The sequence below is a fragment of the Narcine bancroftii genome, chromosome 11 (assembly GCF_036971445.1).
Source record: "Narcine bancroftii isolate sNarBan1 chromosome 11, sNarBan1.hap1, whole genome shotgun sequence".
Lineage (NCBI taxonomy): Eukaryota > Metazoa > Chordata > Chondrichthyes > Torpediniformes > Narcinidae > Narcine > Narcine bancroftii.
The window spans coordinates 10,067,878-10,077,956 of record NC_091479.1 but is presented as its reverse complement, the minus strand read 5'-3'; the positions used below and the strand labels follow the sequence as shown (position 1 = coordinate 10,077,956).

The 10,079-nt window shown below is 39.5% G+C and overlaps 1 protein-coding gene across 2 annotated transcripts in view; it reads right to left on the bottom strand.

Annotated features, from left to right (window-relative positions):
- Nucleotides 1-1,374: 1,374 nt before the first annotated feature.
- etfa (electron transfer flavoprotein subunit alpha) overlaps nucleotides 1,375-10,079 on the bottom strand; it is a 58,003-nt gene continuing 49,298 nt past the window's right edge. Inside the window, exons 12-13 of one of the 2 annotated variants that reach the window (XM_069902553.1) lie at nucleotides 7,551-7,662; nucleotides 1,375-2,336 (exon numbers count right to left, since the gene is read on the bottom strand). In XM_069902553.1, coding sequence (XP_069758654.1) covers nucleotides 7,615-7,662 — 48 coding nt within the window. In that variant the 3' untranslated portion in view covers nucleotides 1,375-2,336; nucleotides 7,551-7,614. The remainder of the gene's footprint in view (nucleotides 2,337-7,550; nucleotides 7,663-10,079) is intronic. The other variant, XM_069902552.1, reaches the window with a different exon arrangement.

Below are 10,079 nucleotides of genomic sequence, written 5' to 3'. Positions count from 1 at the left end.
CAGTTCAGATTCAATTTTGCTAATTTTACTTTTCCATTGCAACATTACTGTTCCTTGTTCAAGTCTCATCTGTGCCAGAGCAGTCTGTGTGCCTTAACACCTTTCAGTGGCACTGTTTGTTTTATATCTCGACTCTACTTCAAAGGCACTCTTGCTTGCTTATTTCATGTTTGTTCAGCATTTTTCATACCTCTCTGAGATTCCATCTTCTTCCAGTGTAGATGATGTATGCGACAGAATTTAAAGTAAAACAGTACTCTTTCCTTCTCAAAGGGAATTTTAAAAATCCAATTGAGGTATTAGTTATCAGGGGGTTTGTTCAGATATTTAGTTTTTTCAAGGCTTCAGATTCATTCAAAAACCTGTTGCTGGCATCCTAGCTTCCATTCACCTGTCATCTCTGTACTCAGTAATCCAACTCTCTGGATTTTTTAAAAATTCTCTATTTCCAAGTCTCTCCCAATCATCCTGCCCATCAGTAAGAAAAGCCTTAAAATTATAGTCTTGCTAAAATTCTCTTTTTTTTCCCCTCTGTTCTAATGTTCTAAGCTCTAATGTACAGCTTCCTTGTACCTTGCACAAGTCCTTGTGTTGTTGGTGAAAGGTACCAAGGAACCAACATTTCTACGCAGTGCCACAGCCCACACTAGGAAGATAGAATACCTTCACATGACCTTGTCAGGGTTCATGGAGGCAAACATTGAGTAATTTCCTACTGTAAACATTTATGTACGATTTTCCCCAGAACTTGAGTCTCCTACACTTCAGGTGCGATATGATGAAATGTAATTTTCCCCCACTCTTTCGAAAAGTCTTCACCCAAGAGCATCCACTGCCCATGGATAACACTGCACAACAAGGATTTTGCTTCCTGAACCCTTTTGGGTGCATTTTATGGATTTTGGGCTGTTGATCACGAAAATTACCTTAACATTTTCCTATCGTTTTTTTTTAAAGATACAACCCATTTTTATGATTTCCTGTCATATTTTAAGTCTACTTCAAGCATCCATGAAGTGTAAAACGTCACTGAAAATCAATTTTCTGCATTCACACTTGGTCTCCTTCCCCGCTGATCTTGGTGCAGTCAGTGACGAACATGGTGAAAGGTTTAACCAGGACATTGTGACCATAGGAAAACTGGAATCCATCAACGCTGGCCAGCTATTGTTAGGCACTGACGCAAGCGGCATCAGATGCTGAGTACAAACAAAATCAGCGACAAAACATTTTTAGGTCAGTTGAACTAACGCATGCTAAATTCAAAAGTTAATGCTTCTCCAACTTCCTACAGCAAAACTGAAATTATCTTTGTGTTATCAATGTAATTAATCTCTTTTATGCATTGATGGTATTGATGTGTGAGAACGCAGATTCAAAAGAAAGGCCATACGATTTATTTCACAATAGTATCTAGTTGGTTACCATGAAATTTGTAAAGGATAAAATTCTCTTAAATAATTTACCAGTCAAATAATTACTTGGGTCTCTCTTCTTTCCCTTCTGCATTTGCTTCCCAGTTTACCTGCCCCACAATTATCCCCTTGCATCATGGTATTCCTAATAGAGCTTCTGGCTCCAACGACATGCCATGCTTGTGTGCAGTGATTTCTATTCCATTTGTAGTAACTTTCCATGGTAACCCACAACCTGGTGTGTCATAGAGGGTGAACTGGGTTGTTGTTTCTCTTTACGAACCCCGAGTTTTCTAAACAAACTGTTTCTGGGGCTTGGGGATGAAGCAATGAGACAACCAACACAACCTTCAATAATCATGATCTTTCCCTGACACATCCATGATGTACTCCCAACTAGAAATAAAATCACTAACCGTCCCCTTGCTGGAGGTCTGCTGTTTGTATTCTCAAATGAAAATCAATCAATCCTCTTGAAAACAACCTGAAAATTTCATGGAACACAGGTTATCACTCGTTATGACTGCTCGAGTTTGTTAGGAAGGTGTTGAGTTTACCCTAGAAGGAAAATAAAATGTTTGAGAAACTGCTCAAATATATTCAAGGATTCATTTCCAGAGTAGGGCTGAAGGGATTTTGGGCTTGGAAATGTGGACACCCTTTTACACTTGGATTGGTACATTCACAGGAAGTATTCAAATCCTGGAACTTCCATTCGATCGGTAACAAAATCAATCAAGTATAATCAATTGGTTATATTGACAGAGACAAACACCATGAGGATCAGAAACAAGGTTCCAAATTGATGTACACATTATCAGCACATGATAGGCGAGTCCAATTCATGATTTGGCATCCATTTGGCCAAACAGTCAATCCTCGGAATTATTTCTCCAGAAGAGCCGTCATCTCTGGAACAGCCTGCAGTGGGGGGGGGGGGGGAGTAGTAGAATCAGATTAAGCATTTACAGATTCCTCCATTTCATTCAAGACATTTAAATTTCTCCAGCACTAGAAACACATCTATGACGTTACAGTTTCCTCACATTACACAATCGATCAGATATCATGGAGTTTGTGCAGTTTGCCCTGCAAGTTCTCCATCCAAAAGGGCAAGCAAGGTTCTACTGATCAGAACAACTTTTCCCCCCCCCCCCCCCAAAGTGTGCCACCAAAGCTTTTAGTTATAAAGATTTAAGTCTAAAATACACAAGACAGCAATAAAAAAAAACCCCACTATTTCACAAATTTGGCAGAGCTGTATGTACCGTTAACTTTCCACAGTTTAAATTAAAAACTGTAGCTTTAGGTTCACTCATTCATAAAAGCAGCAACACTGACCTTCATTCTGGGCAGAGAATTACCATTGCACTTGATGCCATAAAACATTCAAAATGTGGGCAGGTGGGGCTTGAGAGACTTAAAAAAATATCCACCAGAAATGAGAGAGTACCTTTGTTAGCAAGAGCAAAGAGTCCACATACTCTGGGAAAAATATAAATGAGGTTGACAAGCAAAGGATCCAAGAGTACAAGAAACAAATGAGCATAAGCGATTTTAACAAGATACAAAGTGCTGGGGAAGTAGTTTTGGGAAAAAAAAACACTAAAAAGTAGAGAACTTTTATTAAACATATAGAAATTTTATTTGGTCACACTTTGAGACGTCTAATAGGCTCCATAATATATTAGGTGGCTGTTGACAAATCAGAAAAGTCCTTGATAAATTTATTTCATTGGGTGTTTGCCACATGAAACTCATCACCTCATGCAGTTCAACCTGTAGAGGTGTTTAAAAGAAAAGCAAGATAAATGTTTAATTGGCCACGATTGATGAAACAGCCAGTGTGAAACCAACAGTAAATGGGCTAAATGGATTGTACATTGACACTTGAACTCAATACATGATTTAAGCTCAAACCAGTGGGGCGAGCCTTCTAGCCGTAAGGCTCCCAAATCAATGCACCTTGAACGTTTCCAATCCAATAAGAGCAGCAGTCAATAATGCAAAGACCATTGTTACTTCACAGTTACTCAGAGGGCAACACTTCAGTTCATGTGGAAAATGAGAAATGTTAAGATGGTACAGCAACCAGCAGTCTCAAGCAATGGGCAAAAACAATTAAAAATGAAAATAAATAAGAATAAAATAATAGGTTAAAATATGCACATTTAAAATTGTAAATGTTCTCTGAAGTATCATATAAACCTTTGGTGAAGATGGGAGTAAATATTCAGCCAGCGGAGAGCCTTGGTCGGGCTTTGTTCATAGCAGCTCTTTGAATAAAGTTGTGTGAACAGTAATGGCGTCGCCGGAGGAGTCACGTGATGGAGTAGTGGCCGAACGGTGAACTCCAGCCCTTTCCAGAAAAGTCGGGAAAAACAAAGGAAAACACAAAGGCACAGAAATAAAAGTTACAGAAAAGTGAGTATAAAGGTGGAAAGAAGATGGCGACAAAAAAAGAAAAATCGAAAGCAACGGTAAGAAGAGAGGAAGAGAAGACAAAGGAGGAAAAAGGTGAAGGCCTTACCTGTCCGAAGAGGCCCGCTGCGGAGAGAGAAACCCGCTCCCTCAGGTCGGTAAATAATGGACTACAAAAATGGCTCGCTGAGCCGAGTAAAAGTGCGCAACCGCGCATGAAAAAAAACACACCGACGGGAGGGGGGACCAGCTGGGGAGTTGATCTCCACAGCCGGCAACGACAGCTGCAGAACACCTGCAGCAAGAGGAGACCACAGAAGACAATAGAAACAAGAAAGAAGAGGAGGAAAGGGCAACAAAGAAACAACAGATGGTCAACCCAGAGGAAGAAGAAGAGGAGGAGGAAGAGTACAGGGAAATAGAAGAAGAAAAGAAAGGCAAGGTAAAGGATATACTTGCTCTTATTAAAGGATACATGGAGTCATTTAAAGAATGGCAAACACAGGAATTTAAGGATTTAAGAAAAAGAATAAACAACACAGAAGAGAAAATAAATAAAATGGAGATGACCTTAACAGAAATGGGAAAGAAAATGGACAAGATGGAAGAGCGGGCAGTAGCAGCAGAAATGGAGGTAGAAGACTTAAAAAAGAAATTGGAGAAATCTAATAAAAAAACTAAAGAGACACAAGAACTACTAGCTCAAAAAATAGATACAATGGAAAACCATAACAGAAGAAATAACATAAAGATAGTGGGCCTTAAGGAAGATGAAGAAGGCAAGAATATGAGGGAGTTTATAAAAGAGTGGATCCCTAAGACCCTAGGATGTCCAGAACTACAGCAAGAAATGGAAATAGAAAGGGCACATAGAGCATTGGCCTCTAAACCACAACCACAACAAAAACCAAGATCTATTGTAGTAAAATTCCTAGGATATACTACAAGAGAAAAGGTACTGGAGAAGACAATGGAAAAAGTAAGAGAGGGCAACAAACCACTGGAGTATAAAGGGCAAAAAATCTTCATTTATCCAGATATAAGTTTTGAACTCCTAAAGAAGAGAAAGGAGTTCAATACAGCAAAGGCGATTTTATGGAAGAAAGGGTATAAATTTATACTGAAGCATCCAGCGGTATTGAAAATATTTATTCCAGGACAACAAAACAGACTATTCTCGGATCCAGAAGAAGCACGAAAATTTGCAGAACAATTACAAAAATAGACTGAGGGAGGAAGACGGGTAATGAGAGTTAAAATGATCACGATTGATATGTATGTGGGTAAAGACAAAAATAGACTGAGGGATGAAGACGGGTAATGAGAGTAAAAATGATCACGATTGATATGTATGCGGGTAAAGACAAAAATAGACTGAGGGATGAAGACGGGTAATGAGAGTAAAAATGATCACGATTGATATGTATGCGGGTAAAGACAAAAATAGACTGAGGGATGAAGACGGGTAATGAGAGTAAAAATGATCACGATTGATATGTATGCGGGTAAAGAGGTATAAGAGTGAATAGAGACAATGAGCATACGTGAATGTATCTGTACTTAGAGGAAAATATAGATAGTATAGACAAGAATTAATAAGGGAAGGTAATGGAATAGAGAGAATAAGGAGGGAATTAAAAGAGTGACCTTTGTGACATATGAAAAGTGAAATCTTTTCTGGGGGGGGCGGGGTGGGGGGAAATAGCGGTCACTGCAAAATCAGTTGACGCTTGCGAGTGGATTCGCAAATCCAAATGGAGAGGGGAGATGTGGTTGTCCGACAAGGGATAAAGGACAACTCAGGAGGTGAAGGGGAGATTGGGGATAAATAAGATAGAAATAGGAGAATAAGGAAAATGTTGGATGTTGTAGGAATGTTGTCTTATAAAGAGTTGAAAATAAGAAAACAGAAATGGAAAAGGAGGAAAGGTAATGATGGAAAAACGGAAAGAGAAGATAAACAAAATATAAAAGGGCTACGCTGAACTATATGTCTTTAAATATTAATGAAATACATAACCAAATTAAAAGGAAGAAACTACTAAATTTAAATGAATAAATGTATTCCATTAGAAAAAATAACATATAGGTTAAGAAATAATATGGAAATATTCGAACAAGTATAGGAGCCTTACATTAAATACAATAGCGAAAACCTACCGGGGACAAACATTACCTAAGTTGATGGAAGGAGAAGGAAAGAAAAGAATGGACTCAGTAGAATTTCTGGTGTAATTTTGTTGAATGACAACATTGTCTGACTGGCTTAATGCAACCTAGATTGTATACCTAAAATGGATGAGAGGGGGGGGGGGTGGGGGGGTGGTTTGGGAGGAAAGGGGGGGGGGGAGAAAAAGTCACTGTATATGTGTGAAAAAGAAATAGTGTATATCATGGCTAATGTGATTTATGGTGTGAAAAATAAAAATTTTTTAAAAAAACAGTAATGGCGTCGCCCAGGATGAAGAGCTGGTTGATGCCACTCGCCATTGGGGTGACTCTCTAAACGTGTCTCCTTATCCCTGCTTTGCGGGAGTCACCCCGGTTAGATCTGTAAACTCTGGGGGGGGGGGGGGGGGGAAGGGAGATTAATTATCTTTTATGTTATTGTTCATCTTTCAGGTGGCTCCATGGAGGGGGAGGAACCTGCAGATGCAACGACAGTTAAATGTTTTCAAAGAATGTGACTGAAAAGTAAAATGCTTTAAGGTTTATATATTCATGTAAGTGAAGTTTGTTCAGTATTGTATTTTTCTCTTTTAAACTGTTTATTCTTAATGTAGGTGTACGAGTTAGGCTTTGTGAGAACAAATCTCAAGCAACTGAAAATATACTTATCCCTCAGTATTAACCATCAGTCTTGAACATCAAATCGATTTTTGTATTTCAGCTGAATTGTAGTAGAATGCATACGGATCCAGTGAATGGATTGATTGCAGGTGACAGGACACATTTAAGTTTAAAAAGGAGAGGATTCAAATCAAGTGTGCATGCCATTTATTTATACAAAATCTAATTGATTCAGTAATTGCTCATTGATCAGTTAGCCTGCACTAGATCACGCCAACAGACAATGGGATAATTCATAATCAATCTATTCTTAATAGAATCCCATTGAGTTTGTTTACTTTGGGTAAAAGTCACTCTACAAATTGATTACTAAAGATGGGGTTATTTAATCAATGTGCAGGTTTGTCTGCAAGTTATCAACACTTAAAAAATCTTCAATGGGATCTTTACTTTCATGCCTTAACTGCCTTTGAGGTGATAATAAGCCAACTTCATGAACCTCTGCAATGCATTTGGTGTAGACATTCCCACGGTACTAATAGGGAGCTCTGATCTGGAAAAGCTCAGAAATATATAAAGTACACTTGGAGTTCAGAACAATGAGGGAGAACTTTACATTCTAGACTCCAGACAGAATAAATGTGGCAAAGTTGTTTCCCCACGAAAGAGGAGTCAAGGGCAAGAGGGCACAACTTTGAAGGGCGCCCATTTAAAACAGAGATCCGGAGGAATTTCTTTAGCCAGAGAGCGGTGAACCTCTGGAATTTGCTACTTCGGGGCAGCTGTGGAGGCCAGGTTGTTGGGTGTATTTAAGGGAGAATAGTCAATAGTTATGGAGAGAAGGCAGAGGAGTTGGACTGAGTGGGAAAATGGATCAGCTCATGATGGAATGGTAAAGCAGACACGATGGGCCGAATGACTTACTTCTGTTCCAAGATCTTATTTTGAAAAGAGGAGTTATTCTTGGATCTTGGACAAAATCTCACTATTAGTTGTCATTTCCATGGTGTTCTTTGTGAGATTTTGCTGTGTGCAACTGGGAGAATTTTTAAAAAAATAATTAGCCATGGGGAGCTTTAGGACATTTGAACATTGTAAAATACAGTCTAAATGCAAATTCTTAATTTCTCACGAGAGGAAATGTAAAGGAAAATAGAACTAGGAACAAGTCTTATTCAGTAAAATCTCAAATTATGGCTGATATGTTATTTAAAGATCCATCTAGCTTTCATCTTAAACTCAGTAACTGAGCTTCCACATGCCTCCTGGGTAGAAAATTCTAAAAAGTCATTGCTGTCTGGAAGAAGAAATTTCTACTCATCTGTGATCCTTGGATCAAGGTAACCTGGGCAGGGATCCCTCCATCTAGCGTGTTGAGAACTTTGTTTCAATAAGATCACCTCTCATTCTTCTAAACACCATCAGCCCAGTTTGCTCAATTTTAAATGTGAAATGACCCTGATCTGTTCGCTGACAGCAAGCCCCAATGGTAGGTGTATCCAAGAATATTCGAAAAGAGCTGCTTGGAGTTGGGTTATAGGTGCTCCCAGTTTAAATAGCCTTCCATACTTACTGTCACAAGCAAGGCCGCAAGGAAGGAGACGGGAAAGGAGGAAAGAGACAAATAAAACTCTTCACTAAGTACTGTAAAAAAAAATCCTTGGTATCCGGCACCTAGGGGGATGGGTAAATGCCAGACGAATGAATTTTCTGCTTGCTTGAGGTTGGATGGATTGGCGAACTAACCGTTGGGGGGGGCTTCCAATTTTAAATTTTTGTAATTTTTAACTATTTATTTACCACAATTGTTTTTGCCGATTGCTTGAATTCAGATAACAGGGGTTTACTGTGATCAAAATGTGCTTTTCAAGAGGTTAAACGTGCTTTCAGAATGAACTGCTCATTGCAGAGAGATAATAAAAACAACCTCACTTCACTGAAGAAAATTTCACGCCAAGCCACTCGAGGAGAAGTTAAACCCAAGGACTGAAAGCTTAATCGATGCTAGGTTATTAAATTTGTCCTAATAAAGAAAGACAGAGGGAGGGAGACCTCAGAGCTCAGGCAGCGGAGCACACGGAACGATGGATGTGGCTATGCTCAAGGACGATCAAGACTCAGAAATGGAAGAGGGCAGACATCTCGGAACATTGTAGAACTAGATTACAGAAGCAGGGAGCATCAGGACCGTGATGGAGGGAATGTTAAAATAGAGGCGAACATCTGAATTTACTGGGTTACTGTCACCCATCATTTATTACAGAAACTTACTCAAACAGCGTTGGTGCCAGTCACACTCCAGTCGGTTGGTAAATAATTCATAAGTAAAGAAAAGCCCATTGACAGAAAAAAAACTTGAGCTACATCAATCACAGTAAACAAAGCTCCCTTTTTCCAAGTCCTCTTTGACTAGGCATCCGGCAATTGGTCTAGCTCCCATCACGCAGTTCTCTACTGCAGCTTGCCCATCACAGGTGTTTGGCCAAAGATAAAGATACCAGTCAGCTCAGCATGCAAACGTTTGCTCAAAAATCAAGGAAAACCAGCCTGTGTTGAATATCAGTTACTCCTTCTGATGAAAGGTCCCATGGTCGTCACGGAGTGAGAGAATCCCAGCTGAACTCACCAGTGATGAATACAGCTTCTCAATTATTCAGGAGATCTCCATTTCCATTAACAGGAAATAATGCTGTCTTACAAAATTTATTAGGGAAATTGTCTACGTGTTGTTTCCACCTCCCGTCACCTTGTCTCTGGATTATTAAAATTAAAAGTTGGCATGGATTCTTCCATCTCGTTTTCTGCCTACTGCCCTGTGGTGTGTTCCACACACATACCCGCTGTTGTACATAGCAGGAGAAGCAAGCAGGAGCAATGTCCTTGAGGGCAGTGGTGCACACTGTTTCCTCACGCTTCAAAGAGACACTCTGGTCTATGTCCTCGCTCTACCCTTGTTTTCCTTTCCATAAATGCTGCCCGTCCTGCTGGGTATTTCCAGCATTTTGCTACTTTTAATCTACGGTGAGCTCCAGATTCAGATATTGCACTTAGCATAGCCTTCTCTTTGGAACTGTACAGCACTAGAATGCAAGATAATTAAATGGCTATTTTCTTATCCGATTGCCATTTGATGACCTCTTGTGAAAAATTATATGCAATTAATATGGATTAGAAAATGCATTTCAATAAGTACTTATAATTTAAAGTTAGGACCACGATCAAACAGAGTTTGGCAATGAGTCACAGGAGGAGAAACTAATGTAGTTGGCCCTCAAAATTGGTTGAAGGAGTTGAAAATGTCCAGGACAGAGAAGAATCAAGGTCCAATTTGGCAGCAGATGGACAAAAAGGTTTCCATTTCTCAGTGAAACCACCACTGCCAAGGATGGATCACTGCACAATGAAGATTTTGCTTCCTGAACACTTTTGGGTGGATTTTAAAGATTTTGGGCG